A 26283-nucleotide genomic window follows, 5' to 3' on the forward strand; every position below is an offset into this window, starting at 1 on the left:
TCTCTGTATTTTTAAACCACTTCACAGTATTACATTGTGACATCACATGTCAATTTAACATGCATTCTAATTAATGGAGACTATTTCACAACCACAGAAAATGTATGCTGAAATAAGCAGTGATAATCACATTTTCTGTGTGTTTGCACCTGTGTGTTTCTGAGTCCTGGAGGTAGAATGGCTGGATCAATTTAAAAGCACATTTATAATTTTAATAGATGGCTGCCAAGTTTTAATTATTCTTTAGGTAGGCTATAACCACCCCAAACACTATGCAAAGTTGTGACTGACTGTACATAGTAGAGGATGATAGCTGATATCTTTAAGTTAAAATACCCGGATGAGAATGTCTAAGCCCAATCCAATGGGTTTTTCCAAGCCCCAGGTTTAGCTTGTGTAACTGGCTAATAAAACATCGTGATGGTAATGCCTACATCTGAGCCTTTGAATGCTCCAAGTCCCTAGATTCAGCTTGCTTAACAAGGAGTCAAGGAAGTTTAGGACTACAAATGTGCAGCTGCTCTCCATCACTAGGATACCTACCTTCCTCATTTCTGTAAATATGTTTGTTACAGTAAAGATAACTCCTGTTAAAGTCTTCTACCAAATAGCAAAACCACTGTCAAAATTTCATAAATCACTCAGAAATATTTATAATTCAGTTATAACCTCACCATTCACAGCGAATCCAAGCAAAAATTTGGTGACTGTTTTGACTCTGATAATTACAATGTTTGTCAGATTCTAGAATTACAATGATTATACTTTTCACTTTTGTCATATCTTGTTAGCTCTTCTTTTTCATGGCAAATTATAGACAGACCTTACTTTTTTCATATTATTTCAGGTCATGTGGCCTATTAATGTTATTTTATAATTTAGCAAAGGACTTTAAGGAAGAAAAGCAAAGCATTTAAATAGCTGTTGCTAAATTTTTATTTTTAAAACAAAACCTATGCGAATAAAAGTTGCTTCTCCACCAAAAATTCTCACAGCGTGAGTATGTTAGCAACTCATGAAAAATGAAGCACTGTTGGTTGCCAAGCAAGGAAAAATGTATTTATTCATTTGTTCAGAGAAAAATGACATGTATTCATTCATTTTACATTTTTTGAGAACTTACTGCGTGCCAAGCATAATATGAAAGGCACAAAAAAGAATGTCCTATAATAATGTACATTTTATCCTACTTCTTCCATCTCCAACCCTGATGCTGACCGACTTCTATATAGGAAATCTATGAAATACTAATTCTTCATGATCAAAGAAACATTTAAGAATAGTTATTTAAAGACCAAATTACCTTACCTCATACAGAATAAAAAAGTTGTATTTGGTGTATATGTACACATACATATTTTTCTCTCTCTGATTAAAATTATTCAAACATCTGTGCCCAGGATTAAGGGTAATGAAATTCAGCCACAAAGATGAGTAAATAATATATAATTATAGTGTTGGCATTTATCAGTTTAGAATGGTTACCTCCATATTCACCTTTCTTTTGATCTTCTTGTAGACATTATTGTTATTGACTGCAAATGCCTCAGCATTTTTGTTCATTGGAATGTAGTTTGACAGATTAATTATATGTTATCAGGCAGTTGAAGATCAGCTAAAGATATGTGGCCACAAGAGGGACGATGATGTCTTTGAGCTGTTCCTTTCTAAAAAGTAAGTGTACTTAACAGAAAAAGTTATCATGATCATGTTATAATGTTTCATAGATTCAAATGTTTTGATTTTTTTCCCCTCAAGGACTGGGTAGGCAACCATACTCCAATTATTTTACCACTTGCTGGAGTCCACAGTTTTCTGTTGGAGAGACAAGTTACTGAAATTGATAAAAATAAAGATTATGGAAACAGGCTGCTTGAATCCCAGCTCTGTCTCTTCCAGCTGCTTTGTCTCTTTTAGCTGGGTGATCTTGGTGTTAAAAGCAAAATTTTTGGTGCTGCAAAAGAAGTAGCACTCAAATATAAATTTCCTCAGCAAGGCAATTTTCTTCTATAGAAGGGGGCGGCTCACAGATGGAACAATGGCGAACACACACCTGGATTAAGGGAGAAGAAGGAGTACTTATTCCTTATGGAGGATTGCCCCTACTGCTATGTCATTCCATGGCAACTGCACAGTCTAGACTACTCCTGACTGGCTATTTTAAAGGGAGCAGGGGTACGAGCTGGAGAGGTGGGGTGGGTTGTTTGGTGGGAAAAACAGTTACAGGCAGGTCAGAACGAGTAGCCAGGGATCAAAGCAGGTGACCAGAGCAGGTGACCAGAGCGAGCAGGTGACCGGGATGAGTCAGGACAGAGCAGAGGGCCTGGAGAACAGATGTGAACTACTGATTAGAACTGGTGGAAAAGGTTGTTTACTAAAATGACAAGGATGTCAAACTTTAAAATGGAGAATTAAAGAATAAGAGAACTGAACATAACTGACATACTGACTCTTCAAAGAGAAACTTGGGGTTCACTATATCTAACATTGGGTATATCATATAACCTCCCTGTTAGGATTGTCACATTTGACAAGTAAGTATACAGGACAACCAGTTGAATTTGAATTTCATAGAAATAACAAATATAATTTTATTTAATATAGTATGTCTCACACAGTAGTTGGAAAATTTGTTGTTTCCCTGAAATTCAAATGTAGCCCAATATCCTGTATTTTATCTGGCAACCCTATTCCCTGGGTGTAATTATACTACCTCATTCTCAGGGTTGTTGTGAAGCTTAGGTGAGTTAGTAAAAGTTAGTCCAAGTTACTGGTACACAGTAAGCACTCAATGAGCATTAGTACAGTTAATATTATTACAATTATTAGGAATCATTATGCCACATACTATAATAATAATCCCCATTATACTACAACCTCTAACAGTCCCCATACCAATTTTACTGGTAAATAGGAAAATGCCTCTCTTTTATCAACAGCCTACTTTGATTCCACTCAAATTCCCCAAGGTGGTAGACAACAAATTGGGTTTTTCTATAGAGTAGAATGAGATAGAACCCAGGTATCAGAGGAAGAGGGAGTTATAAATAAGATTAGATTCTGATACTATAGTTCTCACTGGCCAATAAGTGACACTAAAGTTTGCATTTTAAGCACAATGACCCTATTTCTACATTTTAGTCTACCTACTTTGTGCTTTTTAATGCCTCTGAATTCTGTGTATTATTTTTAAATAGGTTTGATATATCTTTGCTCATATGTAATCTTTGGAACTCAGCTTCTTATAAAGAAAATGCTTTAATTTATCAATGATTTTAATCACTTTTATTTCTAGTGATTTGGGGAAATCCTTTATTATTATATTCTTTTTATTATAAATAAATATCTATGCTTATCAGTACAGAGAAAAGTGTTTATCTTTGTAATGGCTCTGAATCTCTTGGTAGTAAAGGAATAAATTGATGACCAGTTTGAAATGTTTAAAAATATATTTTTTAGTATGGAACAGGTATGGGAGAGCATTCTGACATATTTAAGGTCATGCTTTGAGCCTCTCAATATAGGTAAGTTAGTTTTACAATAACAATAAATACTTCATGTGGTCAAAAGATTGCATCTTCCATGATTTTGACAATTGTATACTACTAATCACTGTAGTAGATGATATACTATCATCTACTTACAGTAGATAATAAGAATAGCTTTAAAATACTAGGAAAATTGAGATATTGACCACCTGACAGTGGATAATTAATGGTCTCCTTGTGAGAATTACACTACCTTTTGCATTTTAAGGATACTGAGTTACCATTTCATCCAGCTGTGGACAAAAAGTATTTCCCAGTCCAGATGCCAATACAGTGGTATACTGGGTTATTTGCATAAGTTTCTGTTGACTCTGGGAAATGGAAAGCATCTTATTGATGTGTTCTTGAGTGATCAGGGAGAACATACATTGTAACAAGATGTTGAAAATTATTGTCAGCATGAGTCATAGTAATCGTTAGTAGAATTACCTCTCATTATCCTTTGACTGGCCTTACCTCATAGTGTAACAGCCCGTTATTGATTTAGGACACATTTATGTGCAGAATAAACCCTTTTGACAAGAAGGAGTTAAAGTACCATTGAAAAGTGAATTTACATAATGTTAGATGTGGGCTTGTTAATTTTTTTAATTAAATTTTTAAAAAACTGAATGTATTACATTCCCTAACCAATGAAAATTCAACACTGATATTACCACTACAAAAAAAATTAACGAAAGTAACTTAACACAGTTTATACTTTAACATATTAGTGTATTAAAATAACTTTGGGGGTGGGCACAGTGGCTCACTCCTATAATCCTAGCTATTTAGGAGGCCAAAGCAGGTGGATCACTTGAGGTCACGAGTTGAAGACCATCCTGGCCAACATGGTGAAACCCTGTCTCTGCTAAAAACACAAAAATTAGTTGAGCATAGTGGTGCATGCCTGTAATCCCAGCTACTCATGAGGCTGAGGCACAGGAATTGCTTGAACCTGGGAGGCGGAGGTTGCAGTGAGCTGAGATCATGTCACTGCACTCCAGCCTGGGTGACAGAGCAAGATTCAGTTTCAAAAAATAAAATAAAATAAGAATCTTTTATGGGAAATCCTCTGAGTGGGGCCTTAGATACTCTAATGTAGCCATGTAATGATTTCTTTACTATTTATCATGAGAACAGATGAAGTTAACATACTCTTACTATTGCCCATTGCAATATTAGGGTACCCCAAGGTCCAAGTACTCTTTCCCTGAAATAAGCTACATATCTACAGTGAGAGAGGAGAATGTATTATTATTTGTGCAACTTTCTTACTACAAGTTGCTTTGAGGACACACAAGGTGGCTTATGCCTGTAATCCCAACTCTTTGGGAGGCCAAGACAGGTGAATCACCTGAGACCAGGAGTTTGAGACCAGTCTGGCCAACATGTGAAATCCCATCTCTACAAAAATTAGCCAGATGTGGTGACATATACCTGTGGTCCCAGCTACTTGGCAGGCTGAAGTGGGAGGATCACTTGAACCTGGGAGGTAGAGGTTGCAGTGAGCTGAGATCGAGCCACTGTACTCCAGCCTAGGCAAGAGAGTCAGACCCTATCTAAAAATAATAAGTTGCTTTGGAAGAGTCTGAAATATTTCGTTGTACCAGGGAAGTGCTAAGAAACTAATGGTACATATTAGAGAGACACAAGATTCTGCTTGAAAAGTCTTTTATAAAGGGAGAATTTGATAATTGTTTTAAGCGATAAAGGATTAAGAAAAACCTCTTGAAAATTCAGGGAAGATGAGAAGGAGAATGAGTGAGAAAGAAGAGGAGGGGACAGATGTTCATTACAGAAGAATAGTAGCTAATAAATGTAAAAAGAATAAGAACATTAAAAAATCATTTTATAATCCCAAATCTACTGGCTCAGGTTAGGATCATCAAGGAAAGCTAAAGCTATTGAGTAAAGAGTTGTCAGGGAACAAGATATACACATGATCTCAGATATTCACCTCATGAAAGACTTTCCAATGATAAAATTTGTACTTTTACAGTGGAGAGAACTGGCAGATACCATCTTAACCAAATGACTGAATTTAGATTCATCAAGAGTGGGACAGACTGACATCATTTGCATCCTTACATGATTCATTAATTACCACCCATGTAAATGAGAACTAGGAATAATCTTCCTTGCATTTGAACATTGGGAAATAATTAAAAAGTCAATAATGTGAGACATTCTACAAGAGAATTATACTGGACTCTCCAAAAAGCTAATATCTTTTGGTTGTTGTTTTGTTTTGTTTTAAGATGGAGTTTTGGTCTTCTCGCCCATGCTGGAGTACAATGGCATGATCTTGGTTCACTGCAAGCCCCATCTGCTGGGTTCAAGTGATTCTCCTGCCTCAGCCTCCCAAACAGCTGTGATTACAGGTGCATGCCACCATGCCTATCTAGTTTTTGTAGTTTTAATAGAGATGGTGTTTCACCATGTTGGCCAGGCTGGTCTCAAACTCTTGACCTTAGGTGATCCACCCATCTTGGCCTCCCAAAGTGCTGGGATTACAAGCGTGAGCCATGGTGCCCAGCCCAAAAAGCTGATGTTAAGGGAGAAAAAGAAAAGAAAGTGACTACCTTTAAAAAGACTAGAAGGTTATCCCACCCCAAAATACAATGCATGAATGTTGATAGGATACAAGATTTAAACAAACCAAAAGAAATGCAGGATCAACAGAGAAATTTTAAATATGCATGGCATATTAGATTATATTACTGAATTCAATTTCATCTTCTTAGGTGTGAGGAGGGTAATGTGGTTACTGAGGACAATGCTCTGATATGTGAGATACACATGCTGAACTCCCTAGGTTGAGACATCTGCAATAAGCCTGCAACTTTATCTTCAAATGATTCACCAAGAAAATTACCAACCAATAAATATGTAAACTAGATAGATAGAATGAGCATGTGACAATATGTTGAAAATTATGATGGTTACACAAGTGCTCATTATACTATTTATCTTTTCTTAGGTTTGACATTTTTCAATATAAAAAGTTGGTGACAAAAGGTTTATTTTGTTTAGAAATGTTAGCATGCTTTCAAAAAAATGTATGTTTTTATAAAAATTAGAAAAATATTAGTCCTTCTAATCTGTCTCAAGATTAAAAATAATTGTGATAGATTATTACCATAAATGAATTAATATGTGTAATAATAATAAATATTGATATTTTTGTGCTTTGAAAAGTACCTGGCACACAATATGTGATCTAGAAGCATTTGATAAGTAAACAGATACATACATATATGTATAGACTTGGGTTCCACAATTTCTGCCCTGAGAAATAGGGGATCCAACTACTCCAGGCCACATCATCGAATGACCAACTATCCTCAGACAGTGCCCTCTCCCCAACCCACATCTGCCCCTTTGATGACTGAGCTGCCTTAGCAGCAAGAACCAAGACGACTTGGACAGGTGGAGTCTCATAGAGTTCAAGAAAAGTGGGTAATATTTTAATCCCATAATTAATAAATAAAGTGACAATAAAGCATTTCCCACAGTGTCTGTCTCTTGGTGTCCTGCAATTTCCATCTGAGTCCAGTCTGGCCAAAAACTTCAAGATTATTGCTCTACAGTAATAACCCCACAGACAATATTGAAGCAGGATCCAGCTACGTTTCCCACATTTACTTGAAAGTCCAGTATCACCTTCACCTTTTTCCTTTGTCCTCTCCCCAGTAAAACTTGTTTTGAAGTAAGATTCCAATAAATTCAGTCACAATGAGGTGTACCTTTTTGCTAATGTGATAAAGTGTTATCCCTTAAGTATTAGCTTTAACTAGCTGACAAAACCGTAATCCACATGAATGAAGTTATAATGATAGTTTCTGAAATAAGCAGGTGAGTATGCCAATAATTTTGAAAAGACAAAGAGAGAGAAGCCTTTCTAATTACTCCCAAGCCTTACTAAATACATGCCCAGCCTTACCAACCACGTGCCCAGCCTTACCTATGAGTGAGCTAATTGTTGCTAATTTCACTTTTTTTTTCTTCCCAGGGAACTGACAGAGGTCATTGATCTTTCTAGGTTTAAAAAATTAAAATACTTATGGCTTCATCATAACAAGGTACTGTTGTATTTTATCTTTCAATTACTAAAATTGCTATCTTAATTGTATGTTCCTAGTAGAGCTAATCTTTAAAAGTATTAAATGTTTGGCTTAAAATGTAAATTCAACTAAGAAACCGCTATACAACATATATATCTCGTACATATGTATCTGTTTTATATATATATATATATGTGTGTATATATATATATATGTGTGTATATATATATATATATGTGTATATATATATACACACACACATACGTGTGTGTGTGTGTGTGTGTGTGTGTGTTTGGTATACATACACATATACGCACACACACAAAAAATATATTGAATAATGACAATCTGTGAGGTGCTATCAAATTGCAATTTTACTTTTGTCTCTCATGTCCTATCAAATCGACTTAGTGGAAACTATTCCTTCTTAGGCTTCTGAAAGAAAACCTGAGCAGCCCCATAACCTTTTTTCATCTCTCTTAGGTAATACAAAATCTAACAGCCCATTGAGTCATAGTCATAGTCCCAATTCATAAATGCGAATATAATAGCCAACTGTCAATCTTCAATCACAAATGAGATATGCCCTCATCTATATCCGGCTATGGCAGACTGCAGATGTCCACCTACCTTCTTTAGTAACTAGAAAGCCATAGTTGGCTGTTTTCCTTCCCTCTTATCTCCATTTCTGCCTTCTCCAGGTTTGGTATGGAATGGGGTGGTGTAGCAGCAGACAAAAGGCAAGGGAGCAGCAAAGTTCTTTGCTTTGTATACTGAAGTACTAACAGATGTTCAAAGTTGATCCTACCCTATGGCTTATTCAGAAGTTCCTCTGCTAGACCTCTCCAACATTGACTCCTCTTTGCTGGGCAGTCCTGACCTCACCTCACCTTTATCCCAGGGCTACTTACAACTGAGGGTCTTTTGGCCTTGGCAAATAACCCTCATGGGCAGAATCTCTTACATAGTGTCCCAGATCAACATACCTAGTCCCCAGACTCACATACCTTTATCCTACAGAGGCCAGGAGGGTTGGTACTACTTAGTCGCTACTAGGTATGATTTGGCTCTGTGTCTCCACCCAAATCTCATCTCAAATTGTAATCTCCACATGTCGAAGGAAGGACATGACGGGAGGTGATTGGATCATGGGGGTGATGCCCTCCATGTTGTTCTCATGATAGTGAGTGAATTCTCACAATATCTGATGATTTTTAAAGCGGCTCTTCCTCCATCACTGCCTTTCTCACCCACCACCATGTAAGATGTGCCTTCACCTTCCATCATGATTGTAAGTTTCCTGAGGCTTCCTCAGCCATGTGGAATGGTGAGTCAATTAAACCTCTCTTCTTTATAGATTACCCAGTCGTGGGTAGCTCTTTATAGCAGTGTAAAAATAGACTAATACAGAGAATTGGCACTGGCAGAGTGGTATATTATTATAAAGATAACCTGAATATGTGGAAACAATTTTGGAACTGAGCAACAGGCAGAGGTTGGTGGAACAGTTGGAGGACTCAGAAGAAGACAGGAAGACATGGAAAACTGTGGAACTTCCTAGAGACTTGCTGAATGATTTTGACCAAAATGCTGATAGTGATATGGACAACAAAGTCCAGACTGAGGTGGTCCCAGCTGGAGATGAGGAACTTACTGGAAACTGGAGTAAAGGTCACTTATGTTATGCTTTAGCAACGAAACTGGTAGCATTGTGCCTCTGCCCTAGAGATCTGTGGAACTTCGAACTTAAGAGATATGGTTTAGGGTATCTGGCAAAAGACATTTCTAAGCAGCAAAGTGTTCAAGACGTAACATGGCTGATTCTGAAAGCATTCAGTTACATGCATTCACAAAGAGATTATCTGATACTGAAACTTTTATTTAAAAGGGAAGCAGAACATAAAAGTTGAGAAAATTTGCAGCCTGACCATTAGGTAGAAAAGAAAAACTCATTTTCTGGGGAGAAATTCAAGCCAGCCACAGAAATTTGCATAAATGACAAAGGGCCAAATGTTAATAGCCAAAACAATGGGGAAAATGTCTCTGGGGCATATCAGAGATCTTCAAGGCATCACAGGCCCAGGGCCCTGCTCCTCTGTGCAGCTTAGTACTTGATGCCCTGCTTCCCAGACACTCCAGCTCCAACTGCTAAAGGAGGCCAAGGTACAGCTTGAACTGTTGCTTGAGAGGGGGAAGGCCCCAAGCCTTGGCAGGTTCTACATGGTGTTGAGCCTACAGGTGTACAAATGACAAGAGTTGAGCTTTGGAAACCTCCACCTAGATTTCAGAGGCTGTAAGGAAATGCCTGAATGTCTAGGCAGAAGTCTGCTGCAGGTTGAATCTCTAATGAAGATCCTCCACTAGGGCAATGCAGAGGGGAAATGTGACGCTGGAGCCCCCACACAAGAGTTCCCACTGGGGCACTGCCTAGGGGAGTTGTGAGAAAAGGGCCATAGTCCTCCAGACTCCAGAATGGTAGCTCACCAATAGCTTGCACCACGTGGCTAGAAAAGCCGCAGGCACTCAGTGCCAGCCTATGAAAGCATCTGTGGGAGCTGGATGCTTTCATGGGCTGGCATTGAGTGCCTGTGGCTTTTCCTGGCACATGGAAAAAAACCACAGGGCAGAGCTCCCCAACGCCATAGGAGCCCACCTTTTGCATCAGCATGCCCTGAATGTGAGACATGGAACCAAAATTTTTGGAGTTTTAAGATTTAATGACTGCCCCACCTGGTTTTGGAATTGCATGAGGTCTAGGGCCCCTTTGTTTTGGCCAGTTTCTCTCATTTGGAATAAGAACATTTACCCAATCCCTTTACCTCCATTGTATCTTGGAAGTAACTAAATTGCTTTTCATTTTACAGGCTCATAGGTGGAAGGGACTAGCCTTGTCTCAGATGAGACTTTGGATTTAGACTTTTGGGTTAATGCTGGAATGAGTTAAGACTTTGGGAGACTGCTGGGAAGCCATGACTATGTTTTGAAATGTGAGAAGAACATGAGATTTGGGAGGGAACAGAGGCAAAATGATATGGTTTGGCTCTCTGTGGCTCCACCTGAATCTCATCTCAAATTATAATCCCCACGTGTCAGGGGAGAGACCTGGTGAAAGGTGATTGGATCATGGGAGCAGTTTCCCTCATGCTGTTCTCATGATAGTGAATGAGTTCTCATGAGATCTGATGGTTTTTAAAGTGGCACTTCCTCCTTCATGTTCTTTTTGCCTGCCACCGGGTAAGAGGTGCCTGGCTTACCCTTCACCTTCCACCATGATTGTAAGTTTCCTGAGGCCTCCCCAGTCATGTGGAACTGTTAATCAATTAAACCTCTTTTCTTTATAAATTACCCAGTCCTGGGTAGTTCTTTATAGCAGTGTGAAAATGGACTGAAACACTATCCAAGCTGATTTAACTTTCTCAGGAACTGTCAGGCACCAGACCACCATGCCCCCAACTGAGGAAACATGTGTCAAGGTCACCAAGTGTGGCTGTTGAAGCTTCTCTTAAAGGCTAGGGTTAAGAAAGCAGTGCTCTCCCACCCACTCCCTCATAGTGAGGGCCTGAGTATGGGACTCAAAGGTGTTTCCAAGCAAAAGAGCAAGACTGAACTAAGATTCAAACCCAGACAATAATTACCATTAAGCTAGTGACTAGGTTGTTTTCAACTTTTAAAAATTTACCTTCTGACAGCTTGTATTTGTTCATTATACAGTATATTGATAACCCAATCTTAACATTTTGAATGTAGACTTTCAAACACTAGCCAACAAAAGAAATAATTTGAGTTTTCAGTAGTCATCTGCCTGTCAAGTAGTAAGTCCTGATCTCAGCACTGAATCTGTAAACAGCCATGTTTATAAAAATATTTCAATATTTTATTTCATTTTTAGTCTTTTTAAACACCAACTAAGTGGAAAATGGAAAATGAAAGTGCATTGGTATTAACTATAAGCACAAATCTCATAAGCTTAAAATAATTTCTAGGAGAACAAACACAATTACTTTCAAGGCCCAGGTAGCTAACAGCTGGAATGGAAAGTACACCCACCACTTCAGGGCATACAAATTCAAAATGCTTTTTAAAAAGCACACTGCTAAAAATGATCCTGGGTCACAGTGTGTGACTTCTGTTAGAAAAAGATGAAAATCATCAGGCATGACAAAACTGACTAATCTTTGTTTTTAGTGTGTGCTTTTGTGTTCAGTGGTGTCCAGTTTGGAGGGAAAGAACATGTACAAATGTCTAGAAGAGGTATAATTAGGGATTTTATAGTTTTGGGGGAATATTTGGGGGAATGGATATCATCTGACTTCTAACTACTCATTGAATATTCACAAAATGGACTTGGAGATGCATCTGCACTTAAAAATGGATTGTATGTGCCATTAACTATTCTCCTTTCTTTTGGTTTTGAAGAGGTAGGGCAGGAAAGAGATGCAACAAAACGCTGATTTTTTTTGTGTGCTTGATTATTTGTATGTAAAAACCATATTATTTCTGTGATCCCCAAATATCTGAGACAGGTCTCAGTCAATTTAGAAAGTTTATTTTGCCGAGGTTAAGGACACGTACCCATGAAAAAGCCTCAGGAGCTCCTGACAACATGGGCCCAAGGTGGTCCGGGCACAGCTTGGTTTTATGCATTTTAGGGAGATGAGACTTCGATTTTATAGTTTTGGGGGAATATTTGGGGGAATGGATATCATCTGACTTCTAACTACTCATTGAATATTCACAAAATGGACTTGGAGATGCATCTGCACTTAAAAATGGATTGTATGTGCCATTAACTATTCTCCTTTCTTTTGGTTTTGAAGATAAAATTAGGAAGGGTAAAGGGAGTAGTTGGGTCACTCTTAGCAAGTATATTATATTTGCTAGCTGCCTGGAATGAGACAACACAGTTACCTCTGAAGTAAATAAATGTAATTTGGTAAATTTGGAGCCCAGTATGCTAGAAGGGTGCATATTTCTTCAAATCATTGTCTAGTGCAGGCGTCCCCAAACTTTTTACACAGGGGGCCAGTTCATTGTCCCTCAGACCGTTGGAGGGCCGCCACATACTGTGCTCCTCTCACTGACCACCAATGAAAGAGGTGCCCCTTCCTGAAGTGCTGTGGGGGGCCGGATAAATGGCCTCAGGGGGCCGCATGCGGCCCGCTGGCCATAGTTTGGGGACGCCTGATCTAGTGGATGATAAAACTTGAGCTTCTGATCCAAACCTAAACTAGCTGATGAAAAAGCACAAGTTTATTTCTAAGGATCTCCAATGTCCTAACTTTCCTAGATTTGCTTTGGAAACTCTAGTTCTCTCATTTTGTTCTCTGAGGGCTTGTTTGGCCTCCTGTTATATAGATATTCATTAGTGCTGCATCTCTTCCTTTTTGAGATCATGTTTTTCTAACACCCCCTGATATAATTAATGGGAGCCAGCTGCTCTTAGGTCTAAAGTCTCCCTCATTTCATTTTCTAACAAGTCTGACCCAGAGAATTTCAGATCCACAAATTCATTCTTTTCAGCCTCTCATGAGAAGTTATGTTTGGCTCAAATAAATGACCTAAGTGACCTATATTTTATACAACAATTTAGATGGCACATACATATGATCTCCCTCTGTCTGTGCTCATTACTTTAAAATTTTTCTTTTGTGGATGTCCAAAAATGAATCTGCATTCATAATATTGGTGCCACAATGTTAATATACTTCTATATCTGGAAGTACAGCAGTAGCTTGGTATATTTCATTTTGTCTCAGATTAGGATAACCATTACATGAAGAACCTATCTAATGCTTCACCAAGCCACTATTCAAAATGGAATCTGGTTTCTGCTGTGCAGCAAAAACGAAATGGATAACAAATTGTATAAATTCAGTTTCCATAAAAAGACCACTCCTGGCAAAGTCATTGTTTATAAATATCATTATCTAAAAAATAAGTGAAATTGTTGTAGTAACATTACTCACACTGAGTAGAGAATGGTCAGATTAGAATAAATGCTTTAACATTAGGACAAATACCTAACACGTGCAGGGCTTAAAACCTAGATGATGGGTTTTCCAGACCTAGGAGCTCCCCAAGCCAGGGCTGTGATATCCTTTTTAGGGTTCTGTGGTTCCTGGCATCTTCAAGCTTCCTGGCGTCACACCGCATTCCCCAGTGTCAGCCATGCGAGCTGCTTATTATACACCTTGTCCAGCCATAGCCTCACAGGAAGCTGGTATCCATGCCAACCCCGGGAGCTGCCTACCCTGCCACAGTCAGCCAGACCCCACACTTGCTCACTCACCCCTCACTGCTCTGTGCCTGACTCATCCTTGACAGGCGTGGGATCCAAGCTGGTAGTAGGAGCTGAGCACAGCCTTCCAGGCCAAGTAGGCAAAACCAGACCAGCAGACCAGAGCAAAACTCAAGACAAAGGCGCCATTGGCCACAGAGGTTTCCAGCTGGTGAAGCAGCACCCCAAAGATCCCGGAACACAATCTCCAAGCTTTATTTTTTTCACATAGCACTTATCAACTTAGGTCATAATATATAATTTACTCATTGTATGTATTATTTATTTAATCTTTCCTTACTATAATAAGAGCAGAGATTTTTGTCTATTTTCTTCATGGCTGTTTCCCCAGCACTTAGCATGGAGTCTGGCACATAATAGGTACTCAACAAATGGTTGCTGAGTAGAGGAATGAGTAAATAAAAACTTTAAGATTTTCTCATAAATACAATATTTATTTTCATTTTGTCAGTGAATCCAAATGGCATGTAATTAGTTACCAATTACAAATTTGAGGAGGGTATAATATTTTGTTTAGTATTTTACTTTTTGTTCATTTTAAAAGGTCAGTTTCTGTTTTTTGGACTTCATGGCTAAGAATATTTCTTTGCATGAGTACTAGTTAAGGTAACAGAAGTTCACATGACAGAAGCATGCTTTGGCTGATTTAAGCAGAAAAATTATTTATCAAGGAGATATTGAATAGATATTATGGAGCTTGAGAATCAAGTTCAGAAAATTCTCAAAATCAAAGGGAGCCATGGTCAAAACTATGTCACAGAACTATTTTCCAAAAACACTTGTTTGTGGAAAAACAATCAGCAATAGGAGCAGTGGCTTGTACTGTTGGTGTCACCAGCACCAGCCACTGGACACATCGAATTCACCATCACCATTGTCACTATTTCCACTACTATGGAAAGCAATTATTTTTTCTCTCCATCTCTAACCACCACCGGAATTAACTTTCAACCGTCTCAGCTTCTTTGCACGAGTAGTTCTTGATTGGAAGTTTGGAGTGGATGCATCAGATTGTCTTAGCCTACATCATGAATCCATGCCCTACCTACCAGAAGTATGGAAAAGCAAATATCTTGTATAATGAGGTGTAGTTTCTGATTGCCACCAAGACTCGTTAGACAAGAAATTCTTTGAATTGTGGGAGTTTTCGATGCTATACAGCCAAAGAGTTACAAAAGGAATAGTACTAATATCTGCATTAATGATTCCTATCAGAGTACCAGGAACAGAATAGTTATTAAATTAGCAAATGTTTTCAGGTGAGGTGGCTCATGCCTGTAACCCCAGCACTTTGGGAGGCTATGATTACAGAACTGATTGAGTACAGGAGTTTAAGACCAGTGTGAGAAACACAGTCAGAATACAACTCTATGAAAAATTTTTAAATTAGCCATGCATAGTGATGTGTGCTTGTAGTGCCAGCTACTTGGAGGCTGAAGTGGGAGGACGCTTGAGCCTGGGAGGGTGAGCCTGCAGTTGACTGTGATTGCACCACTGCACTCCAACCTGGGCAACAGATTGAGACCCTATCTCAAAAAATAAATTAAAAGCAATGTACAACTAAGAACTGCCGTGTAGCAATGGCTCTGTCACTCACCAGATGATAATATGGAGCAAGTCACATCATATCTCTAAAACTATGTTCTTCTTAGACAATATGAGGTATTTATTCTTTCCAACTGCTTCTAGGGTTGTCATAAAAAATAAATGAAATAACAAGTGTGAAGTACTAATCAAAGAAACTTGCACACAGTAGTCACAGAATAAACAATAAGACCCAACCTCCTTACTCTTTTTCTTTATGTTGTTCTTAACATAGCAATATAAACATATAATATTAGTTGAAAGAATTGGCTAATTCTCTAAGTTAGCGAGAGTTGCATGCATCCACCCTCACTTGTCATTCCCCAGTTGCAACAACTTTCAATTCTTTTAAGTGATCCTTGGTTATTTATCAGCTTTTCTCTATGTCACTTGCTGGTATTGTTGTGACTTCTTGACTTTTCCCTTTTAGAAAATAGCTATTGAATTTTCACTAAGGAAATGAGCATTTAGTTCTTTCTCTTTCCTGCCTTTTCTTATACCACACACATGCATACTTTCCATTCCCCATTCTCCTGATGTGGTTGTATTGTAATTTTGGTTAAATTAATATTCACTGGTATATTGTTATGACAAAGTATCCTATTCAGAGCTAAGCCATGTATTCAGCTTTATGTTTTCCTTGATTATACTTCCTTCAATTCCCCGGAGTTTATATTTGTTTGACTTTTTTGTTAGCTTTTTGTTATGAACTGAATTGCATCTCCCTCAAATTCATATGTTCAAGCCCTAATTCCCAGTGCCTCAGAATGTGGCTGTATGTGGGAATGGCGCATTTAAAGAGATGATTAAGCCAAAATGGGTCATTAGGGTGGGCACTAACCCATTATGACTAAAATCTTTATAACAAAAAAAGACTAAGAGAGCCAGAGACACCAGACATATGCACATAGAGAGGGATCACATGAAGACACCAGGAGCAGATGGTCACCTACGAGCCAAGGAGAGAAGTCTCAGAATGAAACCAAGCCTGATGACTCCTTGACCTTGGACTTCCAGCCCCCAGAACTGTGGAAATAAATGTCTGCTGTTTAAGCCACCTGGTTGTGGAATTTGTTTTAGCAGCCCTAACAAACTCATATACTTTTTAAAATCTGCTATTTTCACTTATTTAACCCAAACTCTCTGTGAGCTGACCAAATCTATTCAATGCATTCAAATATTTTCATTTTCTTCATGCTGTCTGCCCTAAACCTTCTTGCTGCAATCACAACTGCTTGCTCTGTGTGCCTGTGCATAATCCCAATCACTCTCCTTCACCACCCTCGGTATTTCCTTTGCCTCTTGTTTATTGTACTGTCTTTTATATTATTATTGTTTCTGGAGTATATCCTCCAGTAGGTTCCTGAGAAAGGGTTGAAGGTGTAAATTTTTTTTAAATAATGCATGCCTACAATTGAGTTTATTCAATTCTCAAATTTGACCCAATATTTTGGCTTGTTTGGCTGGTGGAATTCTAGGTTGAAGGTAAGGCATCTCCTCATTGTCTTCTAGCTTTTAGTGTACCTGTTGAAAAGATAAAACCCTACTGAGCCCTGACCCTGGTCTGTATGTGTGTCCTGTGTGGAAGCCCGTAGGCTCTGTTCTTGGTCTTCAATGTTCTGATGTTTTACAGTGATGTGCCTTGCTATGAGCCTATTTTCATTTATTGTGCTGAACTTAGGGAAATTTCAATGTGAAAACTCTTGCCTTTGGTTTTAGAAAATTTTCTTCAGGTATTTTGTTAATTTTCTTCTCTTCTCTCTCTGCTGCTCTTTCTTACCAGAACTTCTACTATGCACATGTTGAGCTACTGAACTGGTCCTCTAATTTTCTTATATTTTTCTTGTTATTTCCTATTTTTTTCTTTGTCATTTTGCTCTTCTTTCTTGGAGATTTCCTCAACTTTCTCTTTCAACTCTCCTATTACATTTTTAATGTCACTTTTATGGTTTTAATTTTTAAGAGCTTTTGTCTTCTAAATGTTTATTTTTATGTTATTTATATTATATGATATAGTAAAATTACATGTTTGCATATTTTAGATTAAATATATTTATATTTTATATTACCTTTATATATAATATATTATTATATGAAACAGTTTTAATGAGGCATAAATGATATACAAAAAAAAAAAACCCTGTACATGTTTCATGTATACAACCTGATGAGTTTGGAGATTTGCATACATCCATGAAATCATTACCACAATCAGAGTAATGAGATAGATCCATCACTCCAAAAGTTTCTTAGTGTCCCTTTGTGTGTGGGGTTTTTTTTTTTGGTTGTTTGCTTTTTGTGTGTGCTAAGAACATTTAACATGAGATTTACCCTCTTAAATTTTTCAGCGCACAATACCGTATTTTCAACCATAGGCACTAAATTACACCACTAATCTCTAGAACTTATTCATCTTGCATAACTGAAACTTTATGCCATTGACCAAAACTTCCCGTTTCCCCCTCTTCCAAGCCCCTGGCAACCACCATTCTATTCTCTGCCTCTATGAGTTTGACTCTGTTAGATACTTTGTCAGTGGAATCATTCAGCATTGGTCCTTTGTGACTGGTTTACTTCATTTGTATGATGTCCTTGATGTACTTCAGGTTCAGCCATGTTGTCTCAGCTGTAATATTTCCTTCTTCTTGAAGTCTGAATCATATTCCATTGCATGTAAGCAACAAATTTTCTTTAATCGTTCATCTATTGATGGACATTTGGGTTGTTTCCACTCCTTAGCCATTGTGAATAATGCTGCAATGAACGTGGGAGTACAGTATCTCTTCAATGTCCAGATTTCAATTCTCTTGGACCTACATCCAGAAATGGGATTGCCAGATCATATGTTAGATTTATTTTTAATTTTTTAAGGAACTTTCATACTGTCTTCCATAGAAGCTGCACCATTTATATTCCTACCAAAAGTGTACAGTGGTACCTATTTCTCCACATCCTCAATGACACTTATTTTTTGTTTTTTATAATATTCATTCTAACAGGTGTGAGATGATTCAAATGTTTATTTTATATTACCTTTTCCTTGTTTCTAGGATAAGATATCCTCTCTAATCTCTCTGAGCATAGTAATAGTATTGGTATTGTTACTGCTGCTGTTTACATAATATCTATTTTCTCTAAGTTAATCTTATTCATATATATATGTTTGGATCTCTATTTTTCAGGTCCAAATTTTGCTTCAAATGTCCGTGACAAACTGGCTGTAATTAAGATGAAAGTCTAAAATGCTGATTGGACATATTACACATGGGTGATTGAGGCTTGTTAACAATAAGCTTCATTGTAGGGATGTCTGGCGGGACAGAGTTTGAAGGAATCATTACCTTAGTATTTTTAGGTCTTTCCTCTTGGGATGATAGAATCCCCATCAAAGCTTTTTCCAATCTTCTGCCCAGGGGTAAAGACTACCAGCATTCTGAGAGCCAAGCTGTGGAAGAGGGCTGGGAGTTCTCAACATTCAGTGTACATACATTCCCTTGATCTTCCTGTGAAGCTTCTCTGTCTTCAACTCTGCTGGGTGACTCTGTATTTTATTCTCTCTAAAGAATAAACTTTCAGTCTTTTGATGTGGTAGGTGACACTCAGTTGCCTAATAGTACACTGGGTACCTTCTCTAGAAATGGGATTGCTTCTTAAACAGCTTTAGGTAATGCTTATTTAATCCCCTCCCCTTCACCTTTGCTTCCAGTTACTGAGTCTTTTAGAACATCATGAAAAATGCAGATGCTCCCTGACTTACAATGGTTCAGTTTAATGACTTTTTAACTTAATGATTGTGCAAATGCAACATACTGAGTTCGCTCCTCAGAGTAAGAATGGGGTTACATCCAGATACCCATCATAAGTTGATGGATGGATGCCCATCATAAGTTGAGAATATCCTAAATTGAAAATGCGCTTTTCACTTATAACATTTTTAACTTATGATGAGTTTATTGAGACATAGACATATTGTAAGTCAAGGAGCATTTGTATCAGCTTGATTTCTGGTTTAGAATTTGACTTTCTTATTTCTGTAATTCCGTTACCACTTGACCATATGCTTCCCAGCTTCCAAAATTATATTGCTGCTGTGTCCTCTCCTATTCCATCTGTCATTATGGATATACAACTTTGAAAACAATTATTTTACTGTCCTTTTAGATTAATTTTGGATGAAAGTAAATATGTGTGTTTCATCTATATCTTGAACCAGAGATCATTTACCTCACCTATGCAGTCTCAGATGCATGATTTTAAAGTTCACTTCCAAATGTAAAGTTTCATAGTCTTGTTTCACAATAATAAACTTTTTGAAGCCATTCTTTATATTGATGACACTATGTGGGTTTCATGTACAACCCCCAGGGCAGCCCCTACTCTATCAACTCCAGTGAAGAATTATCTGGTCCAATATATGTGATTGTTGTAGAAGTTAAGAAAACCTGAATTTCTCCTTAATTTTAAATTCATGGTTGTATACATTTGTATCTAGTAGTAAACCCTAGTGATTACCTATACGTATTTTATATTAAATGTAAAAGCTCCCAGCTCCAGAAAATTAATAATGGTTAAATAATAGTCATCTATTGAGCACTTTCTATGGTCCAAGCCTAAGATAAAACATATGATTTATGAAATGTCACACTAAATATAAATCCTACAGCAATCCTGAGAAGCAGTGACATAGATTTCTCTAAATGGATAATTATAATAACATTTTATGGCCAGGCACGATGGGTTACACCTGTAATCCCAGCACTTTGGGAGGCCAAAGTGGGAGGATTATCTGAGGTCAGGAGTTCGAGACCAGCCTGGCCAACATGGCAGAACCCCAGCTCTACTAAAAATACAAAAATTAGCTGGGTGTGCTGGCACATGCCTGTAATCTCCGCTACTAGAGAGGCTGAGGCAGGAGAATCACTTGAACCTGTGAAGCAGAGGTTGCAGTAAGCAGAGATTATACCATTGCACTCCAGCCTGGCTGACAAAGTGAGAATCCATCTCAAAAAATAAATAAATAAAATAAAATAAAATTTGACTTTAATAATAGCTGAATATCAGGACAATACACATGTTTTATGATGTTCTTGACTTTAACAACTTGCTATCTTGCAATGTCTATTAAATTCTGCTTTGAAATACTCTCACAATTTCCTCCATTTCTCTTTTCTCCTGCCACCATTACTCTACTTTGGGCCACCACAAATTCTTCTGCATTAGGGAAACACCCTCCTTATTCATCTCCTGCTGTTGGTAGTTACTATGCCCTGTAAACCTGCCATTTTCTTTCTAAAATCTAATTGGGCAATAACATTCTTCTAAACAACATCTCTAAATTGCTCCCCAAGGCCCTCATGATCTGGCTTTGACTCCACTCTATCTCCCTTCACTCCCCCTCACCTTCACAAACAGTGCAATCCTATAATCCCAATAATCATGGTCCAAGGATGTTCATGCTTATAGGAACACTATGATTCCATAATCAAGGTCAAACTGTCAGATTTATTAGTGTTCAACTTGTTTTAATTTGCAGTGCAAGAGAAATTAAAGTCTCAGCTAATGAGTAATGTTCTGTTAATGTGTGGTTGGCAGGTAATTGGAAGAAGAGAGAAGAAAAAGTCATGATTTCCACTGGCGTTCCTTTCCTATGCTGATGTCAAGTGTAGCTCTTATTAAAGCAGGGAGTGATGACAGGAAGAAAAGAAGGCAGTGAATTGCTGCCAGGAGGCCGGTCGGAAAAGTTAGAAAGGGATAAGGAGCCAACAGGGACACTCTCCTTCTGGCTTTGAATGGTTTCTCCCACCTTGGGGAAACATGGCATCTCTCATGACATAACAAAACCTGGAGAGATTACTGGTGGCCCTCCAGAAGGAGTGCTGGCATAATTTGGAAGAGATGAGTCTGTGAACAATCAGATGAACAGCACATGATATGCCTTTTATAGCTTCATAATTTGTGAATGTTTCCAATATAAAAACAAATCAAAGAAAATTCATCAAATAAGTCAGTTTTTAAACTTTGAATACAAATCTAAAACAGCTTTTCTGAGATTTGAAAGGGGCATGAATAAAATGTCCAATAAATCTTCACTAAGTCAGACGAGTTGGCATCCATTTTCTGAATCTGTTCATTAATGCGCAAAATAGTTTTATTTAACTAATAATAATAGGTCTTGGCTGGGCATTGTGGCTCACGCCTGTAATTCCAACACTTTGGGAGGCAGGTGGATCAGCTGAGGTCAGAACTTCGAGACCAGCCTGGCTAACATAGTGAAACCCCATCTCTACTAAAAATAAAAAATTAGCTAGGTGTGGTGGCATGTGCCTGTAATCCCAGCTACTTGGGAGGCTGAGGTAGGAGAATTGCTTGAACCCAGGAGGTGGAAGTTGTAGTGGGCCAAGATCACACCACTGCACTCTAGTCTGGGCGACAGAGTAAGACTCCATCTCAAAAAAAAAAAAAAAAAAAAAAAAAAATATATATATATATATATACACACATATATATGTGTGTGTGTGTGTATACATATATATATGTGTATATATATATATATATATATATATATATATATATATTTATAGTTCCTACGATAAACTTTAGAAAACACACAATAAAATGATTTTACATTCAGGAACATGTATTTTTGTATATATAAAGTACTAAATACTTGATCAATAACTCTTTCATGAGAATCTTTTCCTTGCTAGATTCTGTGTTAAACAGTGAAGGTATCATTCTTACGTTTAACTTGCCTGCAGTTCTGACAACATAACTGCATCTCCTCTATGGCTCTACCATGTCTCATCTTCACAATGCAAATACGTCTTATAAATTTGGTTGATGTTATAGAGTCAATGTTTTTTAAAAAATAGGAGTTCTCCTTAAAGGGTACCTGAATGATTTCTGACATACAGTTTAGCGTATTATGCATATAGCACCTAATGGTTCATTTGAGAAATTTAGAGACAGTACTTTTACTATTTCCATTCATATGTAATTTTGAATTTAACCTTAAAAGTAAGGTGCAATTTCTTCACTATATTGTTAAGAGAGTTGGCAGGTAGAAAAGATGAGATGCTGAAGAAACATGGTTCCTTTCCTTAAGGAACATGCAAAACTCTAATGTTCAAGTGATTAACTGTACCTGTCAAAATAAGCATTTGGGATGGTAAAGAAAATGGAGGTTCATGAGCATAGGAGTTATCAGGAAAGGCTTTGTGAAAAAGCATGGACTGTGAATGATCAACAGGTTTATACTGTGCCCTGCCCTCTAATTGCAGATGGTATCTGGTTAAGCTGTTAGCACTGGCCCTGATCTGGCAGAGCAGCCTCCTGTGTGTATTCAGACTGCAGAGCCCTTGGCTAAACTGAGATCTGTTTACCAGAAGGGCAGAGAGCTAGAGGAGATGGTTATAGACGAGGCCATAAAGAAAGAGTCCAGTATTAAGCCATCACTCAGGAAATCTGAGTCAAAGTGCTAAAGCAGGTAGAACTTTAGAGAAACAAAAAATGAGTCAAAACAGAGCAAAAAGACAGCAGTGAGATACAAGGAGATCAACCCTTGGTTTCAACAGATTTCCGGAAGCAAAAATTTACTGTGGCAGTCCACTCATGCGGTTTAGTATGCCTTTCTGGCCTAGGGCTAATCCTTAAAAGTAATTTCAAGTGTACCAAGAAGAAAAGAGTTGCAGGCAAACAGAAATCTTGACTCCTACAGATGCAAAAATGGCCTTGGCATAATCTAAGGAGAGAGTCCTTGGCACATGATAATATTATGGGGTGGATATGTGGTGCCAGATCCAGTGAGACTATGTGGAGCAGAAGTAGAAATATTGTTAGAGCAAAAGGGCTACGCCAGGTGGCAGAGGTTTTGAAAGCCAGGCAAGCGAGTTTGGCTGAGATGTTGTAAGAGAGGTTAAAGTTGGCTAAAATATTCTTTTTATCACACTTTCCTAAAAGACAATCCAAATGTAACTTGGCCAGAAAAAAAGGTCACAAATAATAATAGCAAAGGTCAAACTTTTATCTTATTATAATTAAACATATATTATTTACATAGATCATATTATTTACATTTCTGTAATATATACAGTTATTATAGAGAGTATATTGTTCTCTAACTCTCATTTTTAGCTCCATGGAATAACATTTCTAACTAGAAACTATTGTCTGACAGAACTATATCTAAACAACAATGCAATCTTTGAGATACAAGGTATGTCTTAAATTTTCTGTTGATTTAATAGATTTTCTATTAAGTAATAACTTTTAACTATGGTAATTGCTAATGACATACAAAAATCAGTTTTAACATTTCTCTTGAAATATATTATGAAATCTATTTTTCAAATGTTTTAATGTACATTTTATTTTAAGAAATGTGCTATTAGATTACTTTTCTAATTTAATATTGCTATATGTCTTATTCAAAGTGTAAAATAATTCTTAACAGTTATTTCAGATATAAACTAGACATATGGAAGCAAATTTTAACAATAGTTGGGAGCATTAATAAATACAAAAACTTCATAAATAGTCTTAAAAATTTTTATTGGCTATTGTTCTACCAAATTCCTGCTTTCACTCTGAGTTAATTTTATATGTAACACACTCTCAAAATTTATCACTTCAAGCCAATTATAAAAGCATATAGCACACTATGATCATGAAACATGGAGGTACAGTACAAAACACTTTTCTTTAATACCATATCATAGAATCAAAATGTCATAAATTTTAAGGCCCATCATGATTTCATGCACCACTAAGAAAGAACATCTTGCCAATGAAGCTATGACATGGCTATCAAAAAGACACATCCCATTTTCATTTACGTTAAAAATGTGGGAAAATATACAAGTTAGAATCAATGAAAATGATATGAATATTTGGCTTCCAGTTATATACAAAAATACTTTGCTAAGCAATATGGAGGAAATTTTTCCCTTGACTGGCCTTATAAATCTAAGTAAGATTGACAAGGAAAAAAAACCCTCAAAACTAAACAAAAAGAAGAAAGAAAATAACCCCTCCAAAATCAATCAAGCAAACAAAATCATTGCTGTTTTAAGAAGTAAAATAAAAACAGTGGAAAGAAATTTACTCTATATTCCCACTTTGAAATTAATTGTATGACTTATACCTTACTGTATTCTTCATAATAATTTATAATATATTATTAGTATGTATTTATTTTTTAACTAGCAATCATGTTTTCCTTTTTAGTTAGTATGTTGGCATTAAAAATGTTTATTTTTATTTGCAGTAGAAAAAAATGCTTAAAATCTTGTAAAAAATTTTGGGTTTTTTTTTTAGGCCTGCATTATTTGCCTTCATTGCATATACTCCTGCTACACCACAATGAGTTAACCAACCTTGATGCGACAGTGAAGGAATTAAAGGGAATGCTAAATCTGAAGATCCTAAGTAACAATTTGCACTTTTATATGGCCGTAAATTAAAATAGTATTAACATAAGACATTTTTTCCATTTATCAAGTTTAAAATTAGAGGAGCAACGTTTTTACAGTTAATATATTGAGACTGGGCACTGTGACTCACGCCTGTAATCCCAACTCTTTGTCAGGCCAAGGTGGCCTGATTACTTGAGCCCAAGAGTTCAACACCGGCCCGAGTAACATGGCAAAACTCTGTTTCTACCAAAAATACCAAAATTAGCCAGGCGTGGTGGCACATGACTGTAATTGCAGCTACTCAGGAGGCTGAGGCAGGAGGATCACTTGAGTCCAGGAGGCAGAGATTGCAGTGAGCAGAGATCATGCCACTGGATTCCAGTCTGGGCAACAGTGAGACCCTGTCTAAAAAAAAAAAAAAAAAATTAAGATATTCCTGAAAATAAGACTAGATCTTACTGTCTTTTAAGACAAGGTTTTGAAAAAACAACAGGTAGAAAAATTTGTGTGTGTGAAATGCTATCTATCACATGTCTAATGAAAACAACAAAAGTAACAAAAGCATTTACATGTTTAAATTTGTTTTTGGTTTTATCTCAAAAGTAAGTTTTAACACATATTATATGAGTCCATTAATATAAGTGCCCAAGTAGGCACATCTATAGAGACAGCAACACTGAGAGATAACTGTTTTTAAATAGATGAGTGTTGCCTAGGGCTAAAGTATTGGGGTTTGTGAAAGCTAGAGGGTGAGGAGTATGGGGTTATTTGGCAGTGATAAAATGTACTAAAATTGACTGTGGTGATAAGTTGCATAACTGTGAATATTCCACAAACACATGAATTGTATGTTTAAAATGGGTGAATTGTGTAGTACATGAAGTATATTAATTAAGCTGATAACAAAAAAATAAACAAATAAATAAAAACAAATACTTTTTAAGCTTTCAACTGGGTAACCAGCAAACTTTAATCATATATGTTGAATCACACCCAGTAAGGAACTGACCTATTGGAAAGCAATGTGAAATGAGTCAAAAAATAAAAATAAAAATAGCCAGACACGTTGGCTCACACCTGTAATCCTAGCACTTTGAGAGTCTGAGGTGAGTGAATCACAAGGTCAGGATTTCAAGACCAGCCTGGCCAACATGGTAAAACCCCATCTCGACTAAACATATAAAAATTAGCCGGGTGTGGTCTACTCGGGAAGCTGAGGCAGGAGAATCCTTTGAACCCAGGAGGTGGAGGTTGCAGTGAACTGAGATCGCGCCATTGCACTCCACCCTGAGCGACAGGGAGAGACTGTCTCAAATAATAATAATAATAATAATAATAATAATAATAATAATAATAATATACCACTCCTACTCTCACAAAGCTTATGATCTTGA

At 37.2% G+C, this 26283-nt stretch overlaps 1 protein-coding gene across 4 annotated transcripts in view; it reads left to right on the top strand.

Annotated features, from left to right (window-relative positions):
- Window positions 1–26283, top strand: part of LRRC72 (leucine rich repeat containing 72) — a 163231-nt gene that overhangs the window by 116616 nt on the left and 20332 nt on the right. For 3 of the 4 annotated variants that reach the window (XM_003938668.4, XM_074379566.1, XM_074379568.1), the window contains exons 4-7: window positions 1601–1674; window positions 7543–7612; window positions 23610–23691; window positions 24792–24902. In XM_003938668.4, coding sequence (XP_003938717.1) covers window positions 1601–1674; window positions 7543–7612; window positions 23610–23691; window positions 24792–24902 — 337 coding nt within the window. The remainder of the gene's footprint in view (window positions 1–1600; window positions 1675–7542; window positions 7613–23609; window positions 23692–24791; window positions 24903–26283) is intronic. The other variant, XM_074379567.1, reaches the window with a different exon arrangement.

Source organism: Saimiri boliviensis, chromosome 10, assembly GCF_048565385.1.
Source record: "Saimiri boliviensis isolate mSaiBol1 chromosome 10, mSaiBol1.pri, whole genome shotgun sequence".
NCBI lineage: Eukaryota > Metazoa > Chordata > Mammalia > Primates > Cebidae > Saimiri > Saimiri boliviensis.